Genomic DNA, 24,443 nt, shown 5'->3' on the forward strand with positions numbered 1-24,443 from the left:
TTTTCAGGAATCCTAATCCTGACATAATTTTCTGTGCTTGCAAATGCACAAGAGTTCAAAATGTTATATCAACAGGCAACAGTGGGAAAGGAGATTTAGGAGTCTAAGCAGGGAAATGTAGAAATATTCTGTGAATCCTATCCATCTTTTCTTGGTGTGTATCACAAATCCACAGATCTGGGATGATGTGGGAGGTCCTGGGATGTTTTACCACAGCACAGTGCTCCACTCTACCCCTGCTTAAAGGCTGAAATTCATTTTGTCAGGTGAAAGCAAGAACAGAGGAAAAGATTTCTGATCACACCGTCAGCTTCTGGTCCTGTGGAGCTGATTTAAAGAAGAGAAAATGCTCCTGCTCCAGAGATCTCAGCAGACAGTTACATTTTTGGCAATTCTTTTTTTTGCCTGTTTTGCAATGCGCCAAGACCTTGAAAAGTAAGGAACATTACCTTTTTACTTCATTAAAATCATCATAAAACTGCTCACTATTGATTTCATGGGCTGTGTTCTGCACTGCTCTTGGTTACTCCAGGCATGGCAGAAGAAAAATTCCATGTATTTGATAAAGTACCATTTTACCTCACCCCCTCTGCAGTATAAAATTAGACCCATTGCATTTTTAGATGTGTAACATGGACCACATTTCAGTTGTCACTTTTCAACACAGCCTAGCAAATCACATAAGGATGTTCAACAGAAGCCATGGAGATGGCATATGCTGAAATTCCAGATTTAGGTTCCCATTCAGAGCCAAATCTGCAGTAGGAACCTACAGCTGCAGTTAGAGCTTACCTTACCTGCAATCCTGAAACATCTGCATCTGAGATTTGGCCATTTGGATGGATGATGGATGGATGGATGGATGGATGGATGGATGGATGGATGGATGGATGGATGATGGTTGATGGATGGATGGATGGATGATGGATGATGGATGGATGATGGATGGATGGATGATGGATGGATGGATGGATGGACAGATGGATGGATGATGGATGGATGGATGGATGGATGGATGGATGGATGGATGGATGGATGGATGACAGATGGATGGATGATGGATGGATGGATGATGGATGGATGGATGGATGGATGGATGATGGATGGATGATGGATGGATGGATAGATGGATGATGGATGGATGGATGATGGATGGATGGATGGATGATGGATGGATGATGGATGGATGATGGATGGATGGATGGATGATGGATGGATGATGGATGGATGGATGATGGATGGATGGATGATGGATGGATGATGGATGGATGATGGATGGATGATGGATGGATGATGGATGGATGGATAGATAGATGCCAATCAGCACCTCCCACGCTGACTCTGTGTTGGTTCCCCTGCAGCAGGAGGGCAGTGACTGAGCACCAGCTCCTGCACGACAAGGGGAGGGCGGTGCAGGGGCTGAAGCGGCTGCTGTGGCTGCAGCAGGCCCTGGGGGCCGTGCACACGGCCAGCAGCAGGGAGGTGCCACTCCCCAGCGCCAGCTGGGATGTGCAGGAGAGCCAAGATCCCTCAGATTCCAACAGCAGCGACGGAGATGAGGCTTCAAACCTGCTGAAGCAGCTGCTGGAACCAATGGAAGCTCAGGGCTTCCTCCTGCTAAAGCAGCTGGATGGGAAGATCCCAAAGGGTAACTGGAACCCCCAGCACCTTTTCAACCCCCTTTGACTATTCAGTGCCTGTCCCTTGCTTTACACGGGCACTGCTGGAGGGAGCAGCTCCAGCACGAAGGTGAACAGCAAAATGAAACCCCTTTCCTGCATTCAGTCCTCACAGTGCTCACAGCCCCTCACCCACAGCAGCTCCTCTGCCACCTGGGAGCTCTGATGGGAGATGGGTCCCCTCTCCTCCCTGTGTGTCTCAGGGATGCTGCAGCTGGAGCTCCTGGAGGGAGTTTGGGTCATTAATCTGTCCATTCACAGGCTCATTCACAGCCTGATGTTTTGACTCTCCAAGAACTCTCCCTCTGAGGTTCTCTTCCATTCACACCTGCCTGCAGTAATTTCACACTCTGCTCTAGGAACCACTTTTCTTATACTGTAGTTACAAAGGGTTTTTCCTGCTCCTTCAGCATGCAGGCCGTTCTGAGCATCTTGGACCCTTAGGTTTTCCAGGTTTTGCCAGGTAGAAGTTAGCAGTGATCCCCATTCAGCCAAAGCCCCAGACACCCACCTTGTTCTGCTGTGAAAGAGATGAGAATGAGCTTTCAGGGTCCCTCTCTGAGCCTTTTGTTCCACACTTCCTTTTCTTTCCTCAAGAGAAATCTTCTCCAAGAGCTCCCACAGCAGCAGGAGAAGAGATTCATGAGGCCACCTGTGTTTCCTGAGAGGTACCACTGGATTTTGCTGTTCATCTTTGATAACAAACCGACCATCTTTGTCTAAGCAAAGCAATGTCCAGTTTAACTGTAAAGTCAGTCTTTCAGAAATTAAACCTGTCATGTGTTTTACAAATATATCAGTGTTTCCATTGTGTAGGGACTCTATACACTATTTAAAATCTTGAAATTCCTGTTGCTGATAGACTTCAACAGTGCTGAACACAGTTCTCAGTGATTAAAATGTTATCAATAATAAAAACCCTTTTCACCCTCTTAATTGCACTTGCTTTTGCTTTTTATTTTTTCAATTTTTTTTTTTTATTTTTAGAAATGTAAATAAAATGAAGCAAAACAACATTTTCCCAGTGTCTCCACACATCTGGGATGAGTATGGGATCACATTTCTTTTGTTATGGCATTCCTCACAGCTCCCTATTAGGTTCTCATGGTCAGCCAAACCATTATTGAAGCTGATAGTTTCAGATGAGCTGGGAGGAGCGAGATGAAAATGGGTTGTACAGCCCCAGCAGTCCAATGAGTTTGCTGAGCTGGGATGTGGGAGCTCTTCCTCATCAGAGGATGGAGCCCCAGGGACCTGAGTGGGACAGCTCAAACCTCTGGGAAATGGTCCAGCACACTGTGGATCAGCTTCTCTGTCCTTGTAGATGCAGTTTCCTCTGGGACTGAGGGATCTCTGATCCCTGGGAGGCAGAGGTGACTGCTGGTGGCTCGGTGGCCTCTGTCCCTGGATACACCTTGCTCCTGTGGGCACTGGGTGATGGGTATCACCTCTGTGGGGATGGGAAAAACCAGCCTGCCTTCGATGGTGAGAGAAGTTGGGAAGCCAGCCCTTGGACAGGGCTTCCAAGGCTGGGAGGAGTTACCCCAGGAGCACGAGAAGTTACCCCAGGAGCACTGCAGGCACTGGGCCGGTGCCTGTGCCCGGACAGGGAGAGAGCAAGGGCTGATCTGCACCCACTGCCCGCACGGCTGGGTCCGCACCAGCCCCTGAGCTGAGCCCACCATAACCCGGGTGCGCACTGACACCCCTGTCCTGTCACTGTTCTGTCCCTGTCCCTACCCCTGTCCCTATCCCGTACTCCGTACCCCGTACCCCGCACCCCGCATCCCGTACCCCGCACTCCGCCGCCGCTCGGTCCCGGCGCAGGCGCTGCCGGCCGGCCAGTCTCGTTTCTCCGCCCGCTGGGGCGGGCCGGGCTCGGGGCGCCTGCGCTGCCCTAGCGGTGCCTGGGCCGCCCGTCGCGGCTCGCTGTGTGTGCGGGGGGCGGCGGTAGCGGCGCGGGGGCTCCGCTGGCCCCGGTCCCGAGCCCCCACCCGCCCGTCCGCAGCCGCCTGGCCGGGACCCGCCTCGCCTGCAGCTCCTGCCGCCCCTCCGGGGCTCCGGGTAAGCCGCTCCCGCCCGGCGCTCGCATCCCCTCCCCGCCTCCCCTTCCCCTCCGCCCCGCGGGCCCTGTGCCGCTGCGGGCCCCGGGGCGGCCGTGCTGCGGGCCGGGGTCTGTCCGGCCGCGGGTGCGCTCCCGGTGCGGCCCGGGGAGGGCGGGGGGTCTCTGCTCCTCCTCTGTTGGAGGCTCGGGCCCCCTTTGTCCGCTGCCGGGGATGCTGCGGGGCCGCACCCCGGTGCCCGGTGCCGGTGCCCCGTGCTCAGTGCCCAGTGCCCGGTGCCCGGTGCTGATGCCCGGTGCCTGGTGCCCGGAGCCGGTGCCCAGTGTCCGGTGCCGGTGCCCGGTGGCGGTGCTCGGTGCCCTGTGCCCGATGCCCAGTGCCCGGTGCTCGGTGCCCAGTGTTCGATGCCCGATGCCGGTGCCCGGTGCCCAGTGCCACGCCGGTGGCACCTCCCGGATCAGCCCCGGGGTGGTCAGCGGGCTCTGAACGCCCATCCCCGTTGAAGGGGCCCCCAGCACCAACAGGTGCTTTGCCACCGATACTTTATCTTTTCTTCCCCTTCCTATTTTTTTTTTTTTCTCCTGCACCCCTTTGTGTCACATAATTTTCCTGGTTTGATCTCTAGGAAGTGAAAACCACCCATGGCTTTTACACTTCGTGCTCACAACCACAAAGTGTATAACCCCCAATCTCCAGGGCTGTACCCCCACATCTCCGGGTGTGCCACCCCCACATCTCCGGGTGTGCGATCCCCACATCTCCGGGTGTGCAGCCCCCAATCTCCGGGTGTGCCACCCCCACATCTCCGGGTGTGCCACCCCCACATCTCCGGGTGTGCAATCCCCACATCTCCGGGTGTGCCGCCCCCACATCTCCAGGTGTGCAATCCCCCATTTCTGGGACTGTAACCCCGAACCCAGTGGTACTTTCAGAGTGTGACCCCCCACTCTGAGCTGCTCTTCCATAAAGCCGTGATCCCACCTTTCATAAAGCCATAATTCCATCTCAGGAGTCACCCAGCTGGAGATCCTGACCAGCTCCTGTCCCAGGAGCCTGTAAAGCAGCACACACGTAGCTGCTGTCTGGGAAATGGGTGGTTTGCAGGGCCCCGTGGTGATGCCTCACAAAGATCTGCAAAAAATGAACAGAAAGAGTCATTCAAGTGTGTTGGCAGCACTCAGGGTTATAAAAATGGGAAGTGTCTCACCTGTTTTGTCTGCAGTTTCTAGTAATAGTTGCAAAACTCAGTTACCTTACTGTGAGTTAGGTGGTGCCCAGGAGAAGCAGGGTAAGTTGTACATTCAAAATCTTTGGGGTTTTTTTATGCATATCAGGAAATAGAGCTGGGGTGTCAAATATACTGAAACTGCTACTGGTTGGGGGTGCCACACTCTAATATTTATACTGTATTCTCAGAAAGGTATAAAAATACATATATCTTTCTTAGAAATAAATATGTCAGATACTTGCATTAGGGTTTGGGTTTTTGGCTATTTTTTAAACTACAGCTTTCTCAAAGACAGTGATCCTCAGGATTTGGCCAAATTTCTTTGAGAAAACATCTAGTAAAAGTGCTTAAGGGCAACTAAATGCCCCTTTTGCTTATTGTTCAGTTGCCCTCTTATTGGGATGACTTTTGGGATTTAGATAAATTTCACAGCAGAAGAGTCAGTAGTAGGCAACTGGTGGAATTATTTCTGCAGGGGTTAAGGGAAGAATAACTTCTGGATTAGGTGTTTCAGTGTGATATTCCTGAATTTTGAACCTTCATTAAAGATAGAATGTGGAGGGAGCAATAAACATTTGCAGCACTGGCTGAAATTGTGGTTTTTGAGGCACAAAGTTTCTTAAGTTTCCTTCCCTCTAATTTCAGATCAAAAATGTTCAAAACAGGAAGTTTGACTTGTACCTTTTATTTTGTAAGACTTCTCCCTGCTTAGCTTAGACTGCTGATATTTGCTGTTAAAATCTGAACTCTGATTAAGCATCACTGAATGGTTTGGGCTCTTGTTTGAAATTTATTTGTCTTTTAGAATGTTTGATGTTCCTCCCTTCTCCTTTCCTGCAGCCATGGCCATGACAGGCCCCACGCCGTGCTCCTCCATGAGTAACCACACCAAAGAGAGAGTCACCATGACAAAGGTGACACTGGAAAACTTCTACAGCAACCTCATTGCCCAGCACGAGGAGCGAGAGATGAGGTAAAAATCCTTCTTCTTTTCCTTCCATACTGGATAAGAGCCAACATTTATAGTGAATTAATTTTGTTTTCTTGAGCCAAAGCAAAAGATAATAAAATCACAGATTGCTTTGTGTTGGAAAGGACCTGAGCCATTTAATTCTGTGTATTGCACAGACTTTGCTACTGGAGTTGCTGGTTTGAGTGTGGGTTGGGATGACTGGGCAGGGCTCACTGGGCATTTTCACTGTGCCTGATTCTGAAGTGATAACCCCAAATATTATCATGTCACAGCAGCTGCAGAGCCCCAGGAGACAGGAAGAGGATCTTGCATAGAATGACTTGCAGATAGAGAAGGAATTTTTTAGTACATTTGTAATGTCCCAAACCACCAGTCCCAGTTCAGCCAGCTGTTAATACAACTGGCACTGGGAAAAAGTTTCCAGAGGATAATCATTACAGGTGTCCCCTGAAGTCACTCCCCTTCTAAAATCTTGCTTCCTCATTTGTTTTCTCCCAAATAATCCTTTTGTACTTAGGCTGCAAATATTTCTGGTTCTTTAAGGTGGGGAACATGTACAGACAAGTTTTCTCTTCCCAAATATTTTGAGTATGTCAGGAATTAGGAAATCTAAAATAACTTTTCTCATCTTGCATGTGAATAGTTTGTGATGCAGAGAAATTGTAAATATGTTTGAATACCAATTCTCTCTGGAATAAGTGAAATTTTGGTGTTTAAATGCTTCTTATGGCTCTGGCCTGAAGTGACTTGCCCAGCTGTCAGAGAGAGACAAGAACAGAACCCAGATCTCTCCATCTGTATTTGTGTACAACAAAAATGTACACTTGAATAACTTGTGAAACTCAAGGCAGGTTTAGTTTATTAAAACCAGAGAGGACAAGGTTGGAATTATAAAACTGGATTGTAGATTCTTCAGAACTAATTTCCTGTCTGAGTCTCCCCTGTACATCTTTACACTCGTGACTTGCTGGCACAGACCAGAGGTGGTGGATATGTGCACCTTGTTAAGGAACAAGTTAATAATTCAACCTGGGCTTTTTTTTTCTAATTTGATTTAAAAAGCAAGGTTAATGATTCAACTTTTATTTTTCTAATTTCTCTCTGCTCTAGACAAAAGAAACTAGAACAAATGATGGAAGAAGAAGGCCTTAAAGATGAAGAGGTAATGAATATGGAAAAACTATCTTAATGGTTAAATATGAGAAATTTTCTTTTCTAAATGGAGATCTGGGATTTTTCCTTGTAATTGCTGTGGTCCCTGTGGAACCCACCTGCAGAACTCTCACTGGGGTCTCTTAAACTCTAGAAAAGAATCAGGAGGTCGGCACATGCACAAAAGGAGACGGAGTTCCTTCGCCTGAAGAGAACCAGGCTTGGACTGGAGGACTTTGAGTCTCTAAAAGTAATAGGCAGAGGAGCATTTGGAGAGGTGAGTCCAGAACAAAATGACTACATGTGTTTTGAACTGGCTCTGGTGTTTGTTTATACAAGCAAAAGGTCAGTGTAACACCACAGACTGACTTTAGCTGGTCAGGTGCAGCTGGTGTTTTATCTAATAAATGCTGGTTCAAGACACCCTGTGCTTTAAAGGAAATGAGTGATGTTGAAAAGGACCTGATGGACACTAAAAGCAGATTTGCACTGGGTTTTAAAGGTGAACTTCTGAGCCTGGACTAAGGGAGAGATGGAGGGTCCTTGCAAAGGCTCTTCTGGTGCCCTTCAGAGAAAGGGCTTTGGACCACCTGCTTTAGGTGGGAATCACTCTGAATCCTCTCTGTTAAAATAACTGCAGCTCTTAGCACTGACAGGACTTTCTGTCATTACTGTGTAGTTGTCCTGGTGTGAAGGACAGGTGTCTGCCAATAAAGGCAGAAGCTTGTCTTTGAAATGGAGAATGTAAACCCCCTCCTTCCAAATTTTTATAATTTTGAAATTAAGGGGCTCTCAGGCAATGATATGAGAATTAGGAATAACAGTTCTTCGCTAGGAAAATTAAAATAGAAATGCAGTATTACAAACCCTGCCAGAGTCAGAATCCAAGCTGACACCCGTCAGTCAGTCAGGGTGTTGGCACAGTCCCATTCAATGCTGGCTGCATCCTCCTGCAGTGGCAGATGTGGTTCAGCTGGAGCAGTGCTCCTGGAGAAGGTGCAGTTTCCTCTGAAGGTTCAAGGATGATGTAGAAGGCTCCTGTTTTCCTCTGGAATCCAGTGGAAAGAAAGTAACTTGCTGTTCCAAATCTCAGTTTTTCTCTGGGTAGGAAAGGCTTGGCTCCTCCCCTGGCTGGAGCATCTCCCAGTGGGATGATGGAATTTTATCAGTCATGCCCTGGGACTCAGTGGCCATGAACAGGAGATATCTCCTGGAGGGAGGATGGGCTGTGGGAAGATAAAGATGATTGCCCAGCTGGTTTAAAGATGGCCCATGAGCAGATAATGTGTGCCAGGAGATCAGGGGCACTGCCCCACCCGGCTGCAGCAGATGGGGACAGAATTCACATTTCTGGACACATCCTGTATTGCAGCCCAAGACAGTAATGCTTCTTGTGTTTTATAATCTGAGAGGATTTCATGAAATGGGAGCCAAGGGTGTGATCCCCACCTTAGCCAGGAGCTGTGCTGGGTTTGATGCAGTGTCTGTGCCCCCAGGTGCGCCTGGTGCAGAAGAAGGACACGGGACACGTTTACGCCATGAAAATCCTACGCAAAGCTGATATGCTGGAGAAGGAGCAGGTGAGGAGCACCCTGAGCAGGGTCACTGGGTGCTCACTGTGCTGTGAGCAGAGAAGGAACAGGCATCTGTGCTTTAGTAGCTAAAAATTCTGGGGTTTTTACCAGGAATTAAGTCAGAAAAATCTCTGAATTCACAAGGACTTGTTTTCTAGTGGGCTCTTTCAACACAAAGTCCTGTGCAAATCATTCAGTGCAGACTTCAAGGCCAGTGTTTTACTGCATTTCTGACTTACAGGATCAGATATAAATATCAGAGCTACAACTGCTGGAATTCAGACTCAGAGATATAAAGCAGCAGCATTTAACATTTTTAAGGCTTTCCTTTGCTAGTACTTCTGGATGGATAATGAACTGGGACAGTCACATGTTCAGCACTGGGATGAAGCTCTTATGTTTTCAAAAAGAGATGTAATTATTTGGTATATTTGTAAAAAATACACCAAAAATTGTAATTTTTTTTTTCTATGTAGGGTTTATATAATGTATAGGTTACTATATAATAGGTATAAAATACATGTATATAATCAACCACATGTTGATAGTATTTCTGCCTTTGTGAGAAGTTTGACTTTTGTCTTCTCAATATTTGATGCTGTTCAGAATAATTCTTGAATTGTCTGTGAAATAAATGCCTGTAATCAAACTGATCCAGTGCACTGTGTGTGTCCAGGTTGGCCACATCCGTGCAGAGCGGGACATCCTGGTGGAGGCAGACAGTCTGTGGGTTGTGAAGATGTTTTATAGTTTCCAGGACAAACTAAACCTCTACCTGATCATGGAGTTCCTGCCTGGAGGTAACTCTGGAATGCAAGGGCTGCTCTCCTTTTGTTTGGGGATTGGTAATTTCTTCATTACAAGTGCAGTCTGGGAGTGGTGTTTGTACTGTACATCTGGGAGGGAACAGTTTTCTGCTTTTTAGGGTACTGAGGTGCTTGGGCAGGCTTGAGGTTTCCTGTTTGGGACTTTGAGCTGCAGGTATTTAAACTTAGCTTTAATATTCTTCTAGTTCTAGTTCCTACCCTTGCTATGCCTGGCTGTCTATAGAGCATATCCAGGTTTGGCAACCTCTAACCTGAATGCAGCAGAAATAGCTTTTTTCTTTAAATGTCTTCAAACTTGGTGAGAGTGGAGGCTGTGTGTTCACCTCTGGGGGTTTGCAGGTGACATGATGACACTGTTGATGAAGAAGGACACTCTGACAGAAGAGGAGACACAGTTCTACATTGCTGAGACCGTGCTGGCCATTGACTCCATCCACCAGCTGGGATTCATCCATCGGGACATAAAACCAGACAACCTCCTCCTGGACAGCAAGGTATGGGCTGGCTCTGCCTGGGGAGGAGCAGAGAGACCTTGTGATTGTTCATACTGACCTGAAGGGCTGTTGACAGTTGTGGAAGGAGATGGTGCTTCTTTATTTAGCTCTGTTCCTTCCAGCTTTTCAGGGCGTATCTGCCAGATTGCTGGGGAGAATCCCCAAAAGCCAGGAAAGAGCCCAGCTCCACTCAGACCTTGAGCTCTTCTGACAGCTGTTGAAACTATTTTTGGCTATTTCAGATGCAGTTTAAGGCACGTGGTTTCAGTTCCCTCTTAGGCAAAGCTGTTTCCCTCTCCTCTCCCATCTGTTACACTCTCTCTTGGCAGCTCTGGCCATCCCAAACGTGAAGGACGTGGCTGCTGCAGTAGCCAGGCTGGGATGGAGAATCTCCCTGAGGATCAGGGTGATCCTTAGGGCTGGCCAGGCTACCTGTTATTGCACTTTGCACAAAGCCCAATTGTTTCAGTGCCCTCCTATTGCTCACTCCAAGTTTGCCTAAAATCAAGATTCCTTGGAAGGAGTTTGCCAGCAGTAAATAATGACTTTCCCACTACTGTGTAATGCACTGTTGGAATTACTGCAGAATCCCAGAACGGTCTGGGTTGGAAGGGACCTTGAAATTCACCCTGTTCCATCCCCTGCCATGGACAGGGACACTTTCTGCTATCCCAGGTTGCTCCATGCCCTGTCCAGCCTGGCCTTGAACACTTCAGGGATCCAGGGGCAGCCACGGCTTCTCCAAGCAGTGTGTCCAATTCAGAATGTTTACATCTAGACATGAATACATTTAGGATTTTGAAAAGGAGGTATATAGATATAGATATAGATATAGATATAGATATAGATATAGATATAGATATAGATACAAACTTCTAAAAATTGCACATAGTCAGTGTGGTCACATTATGCACAGATTCAATCACTGAATTGAGGGTGCTTTTTATCTCTTGGGGCCAATACACAACCCAGGGACTGCAGCTGTCTCTGGAGAGGTTTCCTTTCACCCTGAAGTAGTTGGGGACTTGCACAGCAGAGGTTTCCTGAAGTAAAGTGTCACTGGGCTTTTGTTGTGGAATAGCAATGGAAATATTGATGGCTTCATACCCTGTCCCTGGGTTTAAACAAAGAAGGCAAAGAACACTGAGGGGCTGGAGTGTGTCCAGAGAAGGGAATGGAGCTGGGGAAGGGTCTGGAGCATCAGGAGCAGCTGAGAGACCTGGGGGGGCTCAGCCTGGAGAAAAGGAGGCTCAGGGGGGACCCTCTTGCTCTCCCAGACAGGAAGGTGCAGCCAGGTGGGGGTCAGGCTCCTCTGCCATGTCTCAGGTGAAAGAACGAGAGGAACTGGCTTTGACTTGTGCTGGGGAGGTTCAGATTAGATATTAGATTTTTTTTTTCACTGCAGGAGTGGTCAGGCATTGGAGTAAGTTGCCTAGGGAGGTGGAATCAGTGTCTGTGGAAGTGTTCAGGAGGCATCTGGATGGGGCACTTGGGTTCTCTTCCAACCTTGCTGATGCTGTGATTTACTATGATAATGTCTTATTCTGGTTTTGGATTTTTTTGTTTCTTTCTAGGGCCATGTGAAGCTCTCAGATTTTGGTCTGTGTACTGGACTGAAGAAAGCCCACAGGACTGAATTTTACAGGAACTTGAATCACAGTCTTCCAAGTGACTTCAGTAAGTTCTTTGGCTCCACAGGGTGACTGATTGGTTGCTCTTGGGTCCTGACACAACTCAATTCAGAGTGAGGGTGTAGCTGCAGTGGGGACTCTAATAATCAACTTTACATCTCGAGGTGGGTTTTCATTTTCTGTGAAATGAAAATAATTTCAGTTACTTTAAACACATTTTCATTTCCAGAAATTTGTCTCTGAAACAAGACTCTGCTGTAGGCCTTTGCATGTGTAATAAAATGAGAACTCATTTTATTAGAATGAGTGAGTTGGTAGCTGCTGGCTGGATCTCAAGTGTTACTGAAATTAATAAACCAGCACAGTCTCTGAGTATCCAGGATTATTCTCAAGGGGCACAACTTGGATCAGGGAGTTACATCAACCCTGAAAGTGTGGTTTGCTAATGAAAGGCTTGAGTAGATCTTGCCCATATTTCATAGGTTTGGAAGTTGCTGAGAGGTTTAAGTTTGGGTTGTTGACACACATCTTAAATGTGTAATGGTTTGGGGGTAAAAATATATTGGATTCAGTCACAGCTAGTGAATCTCCTTCAGCTTTCCAGAACATGAATTCCAAGAGGAAAGCAGAGACTTGGAAGAGGAATCGCCGGCAGCTGGTGAGTTGGTTCCCCCTGCTTGGAGATGTTCCTGCTGAGGTGTTGCACCCACATGGAACATGGATTTACAGGGAAGCTTTTCATGCATCTGAGTCCTGGACAATCCTGAAAGGAAAAGATTCAGGCATTTTTTAGAAAGAAGAGGAATGACTCTAGTTTGTCCTTCATCCATCTGCTGAACAACTGGTGACATATGTGCTAGAGTAGCACTGCCATAATTATTTACATGAACATCTGAAGTCTCCCAGCCAAAACTATCAGTTCTTGCCACTTCAATCTCACAAAGGGCTGCTGACCCTTTCCAAGGTGACCCATTCCAGGACAGTGATATCCTTCCCTGTTTCCCTGATTTTAAGACACTTTCACATGAAGATGTTGATTTTGTCTGTACATATCTTGGAAGAAAGGCTTTAAACACCTTTGCTAAAGGATCTCAGAGACAATCTGGTGTCTTCCTCTAAATAACCACTGTTGTGGAAGTTCCCATCTCCCTGTCAGACAGGTTTCCCTACAGATGCCTAACTGATGGTGTTTGTTCCAGGCTTTTTCTACAGTGGGAACTCCAGATTACATTGCACCTGAGGTTTTCATGCAGACTGGATACAACAAGCTGTGTGACTGGTGGTCCCTGGGGGTCATCATGTACGAGATGTTGATTGGTAAGGAACAGGCAGGGAGGAATGGTGGAGCTGTATTCATGGAATCCCAGAATCCTGGAATGGTTTGGGTTAGAAGGGATCTTAAAGCCCATCCAGTGCCACCCCTGCCATGGGCAGGGACACTTTCCACTGTCCCAGGCTGCTCCAAGCCCTGTCCAACCTGGCCTTGGGCACTCCTAGGGGCTGGGGCAGCCACAGCTTCTCTGGGCAGCCCAATTCTCTGCTTGGGGTCAAATTCTCAGAGCATCCACTCCTTGCATGGTCTCTGAGGTGTGTTCTGACTTTAGGAATTCATTTTGCTTGATCCAATATTGTATTTTTGTTTTGATTTTTTTTTTTTTTCAGGTTATCCACCATTCTGTTCCGAGACTCCTCAAGAGACATATAAGAAAGTGATGAACTGGAAGGAGACCCTGACATTTCCTCCAGAGGTTCCAATCTCAGACAAAGCAAAGGATCTTATTTTAAGGTGCCAGCCCCATGGTTTGCCAGTTAATACAGCCCTGATTTTCTTGTCTCTGTATTCTGTGCCTGTCATGGCTTGTTTCACATGGAAAAACCCTGATGCTACCAGCTGTTACACACATGCATCAAATGCTGATCTCCCTTGTCAAATACTTTTGTCTCTCAGGCCATTTAGTGGTTCCCTGACTAAACTGTGCTAAAAAGGAGATCCCATGGAAGTGCTGCTCTGGGAAAATGGTTCTGTTCCTTATTTTGCCTGTGAGCTTCTCATGCAAGGACACAAGTTCAATCCTTTTGACAGAGCTGACTTCTTGCACCAGCAGTGATTTTGCCTTTGTAAGCACTGGAGCATACAAATGTTATCTCAGTGCTTGCTGACTCATTTGTACTTCAGTATCTATTCTCAGGACAGAAATATAAATGTCTGGCTTTTTAAGCTTTATATGTTCTCCTGCTCTACTCTGGTCCTGAAATAGAAAGGTCACGTTATCCTGTTGTGAAGGAACAGCACATCTTAACTGTGGCATTGGACATGACATTCCTGTACATAACTGTGTGTGCTGGTTTTGCTGTGGAAGTTCTTAGTCTGCTCCATTTAAATGTTAAGAAACTGCAGCAGTATCAGTTCAGAAAGCTGTTCCATCTCTGGATGGAATGCTTTCATTTTCATTCTCCCTTCATTTTCATTCTTCCTTCCATCCCAGATTTTGCTGTGAATGGGAGCACAGAATTGGTGCATCTGGTGTGGAGGAAATAAAGAGTAACCCATTCTTTGAAGGGGTTGATTGGGAGCACATCAGGTAAGATGTTTGCAGTAAAAGCAACTGCTCTTCTCTAGGGACTGCTCAGGCCAGCCTGGTCTGCAGCAGGGAGCAGCTGACTGGCATTTATCACATCCATATGGGGGAGAGCATTTTGTTCTCTGCCTGAGGCTTGCTGAGGTTTAGGTACCTTCAGTCTTGGTTGTGTTAAGAAACAGGAGGTGGCTGAATCCTGCTTTTTCTGCCTTTGAAATCTCAATGCTCCATCTGCTCTTCTTGGCAGAGAGAGACCTGCTGCAATTTCAATAGAAATTAAAAGCATTGATGATACCTCAAACTTTGATGAATTTCCAGAATCTGATATCCTTAAACCAACAGGTAAGTGATTGTTTGATTTTCTGTGTCAACCTTCCTCTTCTCCTGTAGAATAATCTTTCCTGTTAGTCAGATCTTACTAGATGCTAATTTTTTTTTCTCATGACCAAATGGCTCAGAAGTCTTGTGGTGCAGGGGGTGCAAGCTGGAATTTGGGTTCCAGGAGATGCAGGCTTGTAAATGATGTGGGAGTTGCCTGAGAAAGGGCAGCTCTCAGAGGCAGTAGAGCTTCCAGAAAGTTCAAATCTCATCAGGGCCTAAGAGCCCGATGCTGCAAGTTCCTCTGGTTGCTGATTCCTGCTGGAGCAGGGGTAGGGAAGGGTGGAACTGAAGGGGATGTTTTGGTGTGAATCTCTGATGGATCACAGCATAGTCACACATTTGCTCCATGAGTTTAAAAACAGAATCCCAGACTGGTTTGGGTTGGAAGGGACCTTAAAGCTCCTCCCATTCCAGGGACACCTTCCACTATCCCAGGCTGCTCCAAGCCTGTCCAACCTGGCCTGGAACACTTCCAGGGATTGGGGCATCCACTACCTCTCCTGGCAACCTGTACCAGTGTTTCACAGCTCATATTGTAAAAAATTTCTTCTATGTGGTCTGGATTTATCCTCTTTTAGCTTAAAATGCTTGTGCCATGCTGTGTCCCAGCAGTTCTTTCCTGTGCTTGAAGCACAAAGCTGCACCATGCATTTAGGGTATTTTTTTCATCCAGTGTTTTATATGAAAATAAACTGCAGTTCCAAAGGATAATTCTAATTCTTCTATGTCTTCCCAGTGGCAACAAGCAACCACCCAGAGACTGACTACAAGAACAAAGACTGGGTTTTTATCAACTACACCTACAAGCGTTTTGAGGGCCTGACAGCCCGAGGAGCAATTCCCTCCTACATGAAGGGAGGGAAGTGACACAGCTTTACCTGGGACTTCTGAGCCATGGAATTCTGTTGCTGTACTTTGGGTTTATACCCATAAAAGAACTTGTTCTTTTTTTTTTTAAAGAAAACTTGAGGGCTATCAGCTCTTGGAGAAGACTTCAGGACTCTGTTTTGTTACACACCTGGTTGTTATTAAGGATTTTTTTTTTCACCTGCACCATTGAAAAATTCCATGTTTGCATCATCTCTGCTGCCAGCACCTTTTGCTGCTTCAGGAGCAAGAGTTTATTTTATATTGTCTGCCAGACTGTCCAGTCCATTGGGACATGAGAGCAATTTTGGCATTGAAAAGCATGGGATTCTATAGGACTGTGTCCAGTCCTGCATTAAGTGACAAACTCACTCTGCCAATTCTGCCAGCACTGTTTGCCCAGTAGCTGAGGACTCCAGGACAGAGGAAACAAAGCAATAATTGAAGCTTGAGACAGACAACTCTCCAGGAAACTGTCTAGCAGAAGGACACAACTTGGATTGCCTTAACCTTACTTTGTAGTGCTGTTTTTATAATGTTCCATGGGAGCCTCTTCAATAGCATTTCTCAGCTCTGTCGCTGTGGCCCCCAGTTCTGGTGCACTTTACTTTTGGTACTCAGTGACCCTCAAGCCATTTAATATTTTTTCTAAATTAAAAGATTTTGCAACACCTTTTTCTTTGCTAAATAGAGGAGAAATGGGCCATTGCCTCCATGGAGGGCTGAGTTTTTGGTTGCTGCATGTCAGGATGGATCCATAAATAGTGCAGATAAACTACAGCTGGTCACATAAGTGGGTCTGGAATTAGAGCAGAGGGAGGGAAATTCCAGGAACCTGCTCCTTGGTGGGCAAATTGTGCACAGCTGGGCCAGCCCTGAGGCTCCCCAGGCCAGCTGCTGCTGTTTCTGAGCCTCCTCTGAGCTCTGCTGCATCTTCAGTGGTTTAAAGGCCAAACCTCACCTGCTGTGGCCTTTCTGCTGTTGGTTTGCAGCAGAACAGGATCAGAATTGCTGATGGAAGCCTGCCTGGTGTTCTCTCACAGAGCTGCTCTTGCTGTCCTGGCTGTTCCATCTGTACCCAGTGTTCCATGGATGGTGCCTCATGGGGTCACTGCTGGGGCACTGGAACCCACCCTGTCCCCTCATTCATTGTTGCCTACTCTAATTTATAAAAGTACATTCAGTTCTGATCAGGGTCTCTCCAGGAGAGCCCCAAAGTGCCTTTCCTTGCTGAAGCCTCTCTCAGAACATGACAGCATTTTGGGAGGGAGGATTCTGCCTCAGCTGAGCTTTTCCTAATTCCTTTTTCTAACCACGAGCTCCACTTTGTGCCCATTTGTAGTTAACTCATTAACCCTTGGGCCTGCATGGTTCCAGTCTGGAATTTACAATCAGATATTAAAAATACAATTCAATGAGGTTTTTAAAAGTGTGTCTCAATACAAATTGTCTTGGATTCCTGCAAATTTCTCTTGGTGCTGAACACTAACTCTGGAGTACAGACAGGACAAAGCTCCAGTGATGTCTCACAGGAAAAAAAAAAAAAAAAAAAGGCTTCCAGGTCTGTTTAGTCCTGACTTGCTTGATTAGAAAATGAAACAAAATGGATTTGTAGTGGAACTTTTTTTTTATATAGGTGCTTTTAGGGAATGTTTACCTAGATGTCTCTTGACTCGAGTGCCATCCTGAAGGACTGGTGGGGGACTGCCAGAACTGTACAAACTCATCAGGGTCCTCCCTCACTACCCCTGGGTTTTTGTACATGTCCCGTGAGCTTCTGACTTGCCATAAGCAGTTGGATCCTTCTGAGCTGAAATGCAAAACCAGCCTTAATGAGAAGTCCCAGGATCTCTGTGGTCAGAAGGGCTCACTTGGATGAATAAGGGCTAAGGGAAGGAATGATTTGTAGGATCAGGCTTTCATCAACTCGTCCCTAGATCACATTCTGCTCCCTTTTTGTGACTTCACATGAAGGACTGATACCAGCTTCTCAAACTGTTCCATCCTTATCCTGCAGTTTCTTCCAGCCATTTGACAATGTTGCCTTATAAACCATTGGAGTTTATGTAAGACCATTTTTCTTTCAATTCCTAACAGCTTAGTTGCTGCCTTAAAATAAAAATCAAAATCCTTTGAAGCTGCTGTGGATTAGGAACAAATGATTTTGAGGTAATAGCTGCATTCTTAGCCCTTTACTGAAAGGGACCAGCATTTTTATTTGTAAATACCAAAGATGAAGCTAAACAATTTTAAGTTGTAAGTTGCTGTGAAAAACCAACTCTCTAGTACTGTGTATTGTGCATTTTTAGTGCTGTGTTTGAAGTGGGACCCCTCAGGTGGGTCCTGGAGTCCAAGGTGAAGATTTCAAAGGCACAAAGTTGGGTACCTCATTCCTGTTGTCTTCCAGCAAAAGTTGGATGTCTTTGAACCCAGTCCTGTTGGACACACCTTTGCAGTGGGAGGTTCTGTATCCCAGGTGCATTGAAAGCCTGCATCCTGTTCCAGATTTTTACCAACAGTAGGGAAAAAAGTGTCTCCTACAGTGTCTCCTTCCCAGGATCCACACTGCACTGCTAACAGTAAGGATTTTGTATGCCTGTTACATTTCCCACAGTAGCCACACATTTGTACATTTTTTGTGTTTTGAGGTTGTTAGTATCTTTTACCTTTTTTTTTTTTTAAAGCTGTAGTTGCTGGATTTGTAGAAGTAATTCCAATCTGAATTTCCAATGGATCTGAACACCTTATGCTGCCAGTTCATCTCTATCATGCCTAGCAAAAAGCTGCACTAAGTGTTTCTTATCACTGTGCCCTGACTCTGCCTTAACCTCTAAGTTGAAAAAGTGTTCTGTAAATATTTAAAAGCTGTTACAAAATTGCACTGTACAATTTGGCAGGTGTAGTCAACTTTTTATGGAGCAATCTCATTGTGATGTGTAAATAAAATCCTCTTAGTAAACACACTCCTGTTGGTATGTTGTGTTTTACAAACAGGAATCAGGGAATGGTTGGGGTTGGAAGGGACTTTAAAGCTCATCTCATTCCACCCCTGCCATGGCAGGGACACCTTCCACCATCCCAGATTGCTCCAAGCCCCAATGTCCAACCTGTTCTGGGACATTCTGGGATCCAGGGGTGCCAGGGCCTGCCCACCCTCACAGGAACAATTCCTCCCCAGTATCCCATCCAGCCCTGCCCTCTGGCAGTGGCAGCCATTCCCCCTGTCCATGTCCTGATGAAGAGTCCTTCACTTTTCTTGTAGCCCCTCCAGATAGTGGGTGGTGCTGTAAGGTCTTCACACAAATCCCACTTCATCAGGAGAAACCTGGAAGTACATCCAAGGCTGAGGAGGGAAATCAAAGCCAGACCTGCTCCAAAGCTGTTTTCTTCTGAAGACAAGTGGGTAGAAGTGGAGAGCACTTTTCACAGCACTGACCAAAAATACTGGGGCTGGTTGGAGATGCTGCAGGTCGTGGTCAAGGAGTGCTGTCTGTGCTGCCTTTAGAACATCACTGCAAGGAGATGTAGGGATGAAGTGAACTTTGAGGTCCTCTCAGCACAAATGGTGGGAACAATTCCCTGCCAAACCAGGCTCTGATGCCAAACTGCTCCTAAGACTCTGGAATCTCAATCCACACTTACTTAATGAAGCAAGGAAACAAAACCTTGTAGCTCTCTATGTCCTGCCTGTTCTTTACTCCACATTTAAAACAATTTCTAAAGGAGCCAAACAAGTCACATATAATTTATACTTTAATACAGAAAAGAAACCATACATCTGGGGTTCATACACAGCACAGGAGCACTTCAGTACATCTAGAGTAAGACAAAAGTTGACCTTGTACTTGAAGTAGGTGACTGTGAGAGGAGGAAAAGCAAACACTTTTAAAATCTGATTTAGTGTTCCAATGGAACTCACTCTACTAACAAAAATTAAAATCCAAAATTAATAATTACTTGGGAAAGCCAATAAACTACAGTAGGTAAGTGGAAATCATGGGAGCTGGGTAATGTCCATCCCATGCTGAAGCTGCAGTTGATCTCACAGGGAACCACAAGCTCCTAGAGAACTGACAGTCTGTAACTCCCAAAAGGGCCTGGTGCTGTTTAATAAACTTCCTGCATCCTTCCAGAGGCTGAGCTGACCCTGGGCTCAGGGACACACTGGGTGGGGTTTGGTTTGGCTGGACATGGTACTTCAGCTGTCAGATCCCAAAAGATGCTGTTGAGGTGCAAATCTCAGCACCTGATGCCCTGACACAGTCCTGAGGAGGAGCTCTGAACAACACCCACACACACTTCAGTCCTTAGAGCAGAACGTGTGGAACCTCCAATTCCAGCTCAGCTGGGCAATGCCAACACTCCTTTACTTAAACCTGACACTGCTGGGGAAATAAACACACCCTGGCAAACATAATCACAGAGCCTGGGGGCCACCAGTGCCCCTAGGCAGTGGACAGGTTCCTAGGGAGAAGCCCCTCCACTGCTGGGCTCACAGTGCCCCTGTTTGTGCTGAGGAACAGCTCAGCACCACGGCAAGAGTGGGGCTGGTCTGGCCCCTGCTGGAGGTTCATGGTCCATGTGTCTTCCTCTCTCTACCACATAAATTCATCTGGAGCAGAAATGGAGTGTCTGCACATCACCCCAGCTCTGTGCAGGCACCAAAGGACACTTCTCTCTACTGACCCAGGGACACACAGGGAAGAGTTTGCAAAAGTAGTCAAGTGGAATTCGGGCATCTGAACACCTGGGACTCTTAGGAGGTCCTGAAATCTTCCCATAGGCACTTCTTTTTAGAAGAATCTATTTGCTGCACTCGGGAAAGAAGCAAAGAACAGAAAAACTGAAAGAATGTAACTTGTATCCGTACTAATGGAAACTAAAACGATCCTTGGCAGAGATTTGTTACAACTAAAAATTTCTGCTTGATTTTGTTAATGTTACTTGCACTGAAAACCACAAACACCTCAGCAGCAACCAGCAGCAAACTTCACTGCTCAATCCATCGTGCTCTTGGTGGTCAGGAGGGGAAAAATACAAATTTGCTTGATGTTGCAAAAAAAGGATTAAACTTTCTAGGGCCAGACAATACCCACACCTCAGTTTTGCCAAGTCTGACCAGGTAACTCAACACCCACACAACCCAGGTTTCAACACCTTTGCCAGAGCAACACTGACCTGTCCAGCTTTGTGAGGAGCTCTGTCCTTCTCCTTCTTCTTGAAAGGTTTCAGCCTTTCTTTGCACCAGCACCATGTTTAAAAACTCTGGTTTGGGAACACAGAGACTTTACAGAGCCATCAGAAGGGATGGCTTTGTGAGGCAGCCCTGTTCTGGTGCCCTCAGCTCAGCTGGGACAGTGCAGAACTCACTGTGTGCTCATCAGGGGTTAAGCCAGTTCCTACAGGGAATTCCCACAGGGAACTCAGTGCTGCAGGAACAGGACCAGTAAATTTTTTTACTCCAATCCACCTGAGCTAAACCAGCCTGGAGTGTGCCTGTTCTTACAGTCACAACTCTGTTGGCCCTGAACCCAAATTTCCAAATCAGGACAATACACTCAGAGAAGTAAAGGAGAGTTGTTCCCAGATGCATTTTTTCTCTACTGAGGGCTGGTTTACTATTGGTATTTCTTACCTGCCTGATAGCAAAATGGCCCAGTCAGTTCCAAATTGGGAAGGATGTAGCTGGCTTTTTAAAGCTGCAGCAGCAGCTCCTTGGAGAGTCTACAGCAATTCTGACTAAGGTTGATGAGACTAAGGATTTTACTCAGGTGGTAAACTGGGAGCTCCTCCACTGGCTTTATTGTCTTATCAGGAGGATGGAGAAGACAGGTCAAAGTCTTCAGCATGCACAGTCACCTCTAGAAAGCTTCTTAAATCTATCTGGCTATTAACAGATTTATTTAATTGGTAAAATATCAGCTGCAGTCTCTTTTGGGTTTTCCTTCAGCACGATCAACTAATTTTACTGAATTTAACAGAAAACATCCTTACAAACAATGACTCCATCTCATGGAGAAGTACAGATGGGGAATTCCTGTGAACAGGCATGTGCTTCCTATGGAGCTGCTTCCTCCTTCCCCAGGGCAGCAGTACACCAGGCTGCATCCAAAGCCAGGTGGCAGTGCAGATTCCTCCACGCTCAGGGTTCTGCTGTCACACTGTGCTACATTTCTGCTGGTTGATGGAGAATATCATCTGTCCTGCTTTGATGTTCACTCCTCTGTAACTCACAAAAACAAAGCTGTGCCTAAAATTGTAAAGGAAAGCTTTGTCTTGACAGGCTCAGAATTTCCTCTCTCATGTCAAACAAGACGTTCCAACACACTTGTGCTCTTCTTTCAGAAGTTTGGATAAAATATTCAGCACCCACAATCCAGAAGCCTTTGTAGTAGAACAACAGGTCATTTCTTTTTGTCTGAGGAGATGTTGCTTTTGATTGCACAATTAAGACTATGGAGTGTGGCTCTTTATTAACATGCTTGAAATATGACAAGGTAGTAAGAGCACGAAGGAGGATAAAGCACCTTGCAGGAGTCTGTGTGCCATCAGCTGGGATGAAACCAAACCCAGCAGGACTCTCCACCCCAGCCACACTAATCCGGCAGATCGTTCACAACCATCTGGGAGAAGGGGGCGTTCAGCCTGTCCAGCTCATCCACTTGTGGGGGGTGATGCATTATCACCTCGTGGTCCTCTGAAACATCGTCCCCCACCGTGACCAGGTTTGTCAGGGACTTGCTGCGGACGCACTGGAAATCCACGTGGCGGCTCTTGCCCTCCTCCTTCTCCCAGGACATCTGGATGAACGGCCGCTGCACGTAGTTGTAGATCACCTCAGAGCGGCCACCAGGCCTCCTCTTCACCTTCTCCTTGCAGGTGGGATACCCTGCAAACACAGACAGCTGTTGGATCACTGAGTTAGGGGTCTCTCTGGATTCTTCAGAGAGAAATCAGAGTGCAGGGATTGAGTAAGTTTTAGGGTGAGTTCTAATGCTTTCAGTAAGTGAAAGGTCTCAAATGCCACAGTAGCAGAGAGAGTTCCACTGAAGGTTGAAACATACTGATATCTCCAATAGAGGCTCCAGGCCCACAGTTGTAGGCAGGACTTAGACATAACAGAGTTATAGTAAGAATATTGCTTACATTTCTTAGATAGAACAAGATAAATTGTATGTGTAGTTCTATACGTAACCTGGTGTGCTAAGAAACTAGAATTCTAATAAGTTAAGGGGTGGTGGTCTGAGTTTGCATCTCAGCTTGTTGGAAAAATCCTATATAACAGTTTGTATTGGAGAGAGTTCTTGCTTTTAGCCATTGTGGCTTTTAGCCAGGCTTTTGCTTTGCTACTGCCACTGCATTTGCCATTGCTTGTCTGCTTGCCTGTTGAGACTGATGTGCTTTGTAATAAGATGTGCTTAATAAATAACCTTTTTAACTATTAGCTGCTTTGCTTATTTAGAAGATTACCTGACAAAGTAGGAGGTAAGAGCTCAAAGTAGAAGCCTAAGAGCTCTGGAGGTCAAAGAACCTCACAGACAGCCACTCACTTTCACTGCACCTCTCAAAGGGACAACAGGACTCCAGAACATCCAGATAGGAGTGACTGTGGAGTCAGGGTGGGACACACACATAGCTCAGTAGACAAATGCTCAGATCCCAGACAAATGCTCAGATTTCACATTTAGCATTATTGGCTTGCAAAAGACTGTTCTCTTTTTCACCTGCAAAATAATTCTCACAAGACAGAGCCCAGCATTCTCCAAGCTCCCTAAGGGAATGCTTGGATCAGCAGGTGGAAGCATCTGACTCCTGTTTCCTGTTTACTCATTCCTCAGGAGACAAGTCTTTCTTGTACATGCCATGTACCTTCTACTTTCCTTCAACTTTTAACCCCCCTGGCCAATTTCAGTGGAACACGGTAGAGGTAAAGGAAAAACACGCTGAGTTTTAACTGGTTTCACAAAGGTAAATGTAAAACACAGAGAAAACAAGGAAATGCCTGGAGTCCAGAAGAAATCAGGCTGTGCTGACTGTGCAGTCACCTGGCTGTGCATTTCCCTTGCTAGGCAGCACTTTACCTTCGATGCCAATGCGAATGTTCTTCAGGCCCCGCTCCTTCAGCACGGCCTTGGCCACGTCCCGGTTCTCGATGTACTTGAAGAATCTGTACAGCTTGGAACTGTAAAGGACTTGAGAAATAAGAGCTGATTAGCATCTACCAAGGGGAATCTTCTCCCTGCTTCTGACATGCCCTGCTGGTGCCAAAAGCCAGGTGTGGATTCCAAGAATTACTTCAGGTGTCTGTTTTCCTCACTGGTATTAATTGTACTTCCTTGTGGGAGGGCAGAGATGCACATCACAGTCTTGAAGACTGGGTGGTGATGGGAGTGTAAAGCAAAGAATATTCCCTCACTAAGGAGCCTGGAAAAGGCTGAGGGGGAGGCAGAAACAGAAGGACAAGTGCAGTGAGTGCTGGGATTCTAACTAGCCAGGCATTCTGTCTCCAGAGCACACAAATCAGGGTTCCACATGCCAGCATCTCCTCTGGGAGGAAACCAGTTTGGGAATGTGTCCTTTCCTTATGGCTAGGTGTGGGAAGATAGGCTGAAAGGACAGTACAGAAGGCAATCTCTCCTGATGAATTATAGCTGTTCTGATTACTGAAGAGTGGAAACATCTCCTGTCCAATGAGTTTGGACATTATAAAAGAGTGGTCAGCTGGCTACAAGTTAGAGCTTAAGACTGAGAGTCTGCTGCTGTTTGAGGTGGAGTCTGCTGGTTGTGAGGAGGAAGGGACATGTGGTTGTGCAAGCAACAGATAAGGTAAGGGGATGTTGTGTGAGAGACAGACAGGGTTAGGTAAGGTAAGGGACAGCTTGGGGTTAGCCAGTCATGCAGAAGGAAGAAGGAAACTTGCAGAGAGGAGAGAAAAAGGCAGAGCTGTGCAGAGCTGCCGTAAGAAAAGGAGTCAGTGCTGTGTGAAGCTACCTAT

General features: G+C 46.5%; 3 protein-coding genes across 4 annotated transcripts in view; 2 read left to right on the plus strand and 1 right to left on the minus strand.

The window, feature by feature from the left end:
* The first annotated feature begins 71 nt into the window (after positions 1–71).
* Positions 72–2,589, plus strand: LOC130263780 (parathyroid hormone 4-like). The gene is made up of 2 exons (XM_056511558.1): positions 72–435; positions 1,362–2,589. The coding sequence occupies exons 1-2, from the start codon at positions 347–349 to the stop codon at positions 1,684–1,686; spliced, it is 414 nt and encodes a 137-aa protein (XP_056367533.1). The 5' UTR covers positions 72–346; the 3' UTR covers positions 1,687–2,589.
* Positions 2,590–3,554: 965 nt separating this feature from the next.
* STK38 (serine/threonine kinase 38) lies at positions 3,555–18,411 on the plus strand. Its single transcript, XM_056511550.1, has 14 exons — positions 3,555–3,743; positions 5,811–5,943; positions 7,054–7,105; positions 7,250–7,372; positions 8,592–8,675; positions 9,346–9,469; positions 9,836–9,990; positions 11,565–11,667; positions 12,218–12,279; positions 12,821–12,938; positions 13,284–13,407; positions 14,108–14,203; positions 14,448–14,542; positions 15,318–18,411. The coding sequence occupies exons 2-14, from the start codon at positions 5,813–5,815 to the stop codon at positions 15,446–15,448; spliced, it is 1,398 nt and encodes a 465-aa protein (XP_056367525.1). The 5' UTR covers positions 3,555–3,743; positions 5,811–5,812; the 3' UTR covers positions 15,449–18,411.
* Positions 18,412–19,183: 772 nt separating this feature from the next.
* The window catches only part of KCTD20 (potassium channel tetramerization domain containing 20), a 28,983-nt gene continuing 23,723 nt past the window's right edge, over positions 19,184–24,443 (minus strand). For both annotated transcript variants that reach the window (XM_056511551.1, XM_056511552.1), the window contains exons 8-9: positions 23,530–23,640; positions 19,184–22,337 (exon numbers count right to left, since the gene is read on the minus strand). In XM_056511551.1, the coding sequence (XP_056367526.1) occupies positions 22,045–22,337; positions 23,530–23,640 (404 nt within the window). In that variant the 3' untranslated portion in view covers positions 19,184–22,044. The remainder of the gene's footprint in view (positions 22,338–23,529; positions 23,641–24,443) is intronic.

This window comes from Oenanthe melanoleuca, chromosome 26 (genome assembly GCF_029582105.1).
Source record: "Oenanthe melanoleuca isolate GR-GAL-2019-014 chromosome 26, OMel1.0, whole genome shotgun sequence".
Taxonomy (NCBI): Eukaryota; Metazoa; Chordata; class Aves; order Passeriformes; family Muscicapidae; genus Oenanthe; species Oenanthe melanoleuca.

Bases quoted from the DNA above. Each gene is read 5' to 3' on its own strand.
- STK38 (XM_056511550.1), top strand. From the start codon at position 5,813: ATGGCCATGACAGGCCCCACGCCGTGCTCCTCCATGAGTAACCACACC. The intron at 9,470-9,835 runs GTAACTCTGGAA...GGGGGTTTGCAG, and splicing joins CATGGAGTTCCTGCCTGGAG to GTGACATGATGACACTGTTG. The intron at 9,991-11,564 runs GTATGGGCTGGC...GTTTCTTTCTAG, and splicing joins ACCTCCTCCTGGACAGCAAG to GGCCATGTGAAGCTCTCAGA.
- LOC130263780 (XM_056511558.1), top strand. From the start codon at position 347: ATGCTCCTGCTCCAGAGATCTCAGCAGACAGTTACATTTTTGGCAATT. The intron at 436-1,361 runs GTAAGGAACATT...GTTCCCCTGCAG, and splicing joins ATGCGCCAAGACCTTGAAAA to CAGGAGGGCAGTGACTGAGC.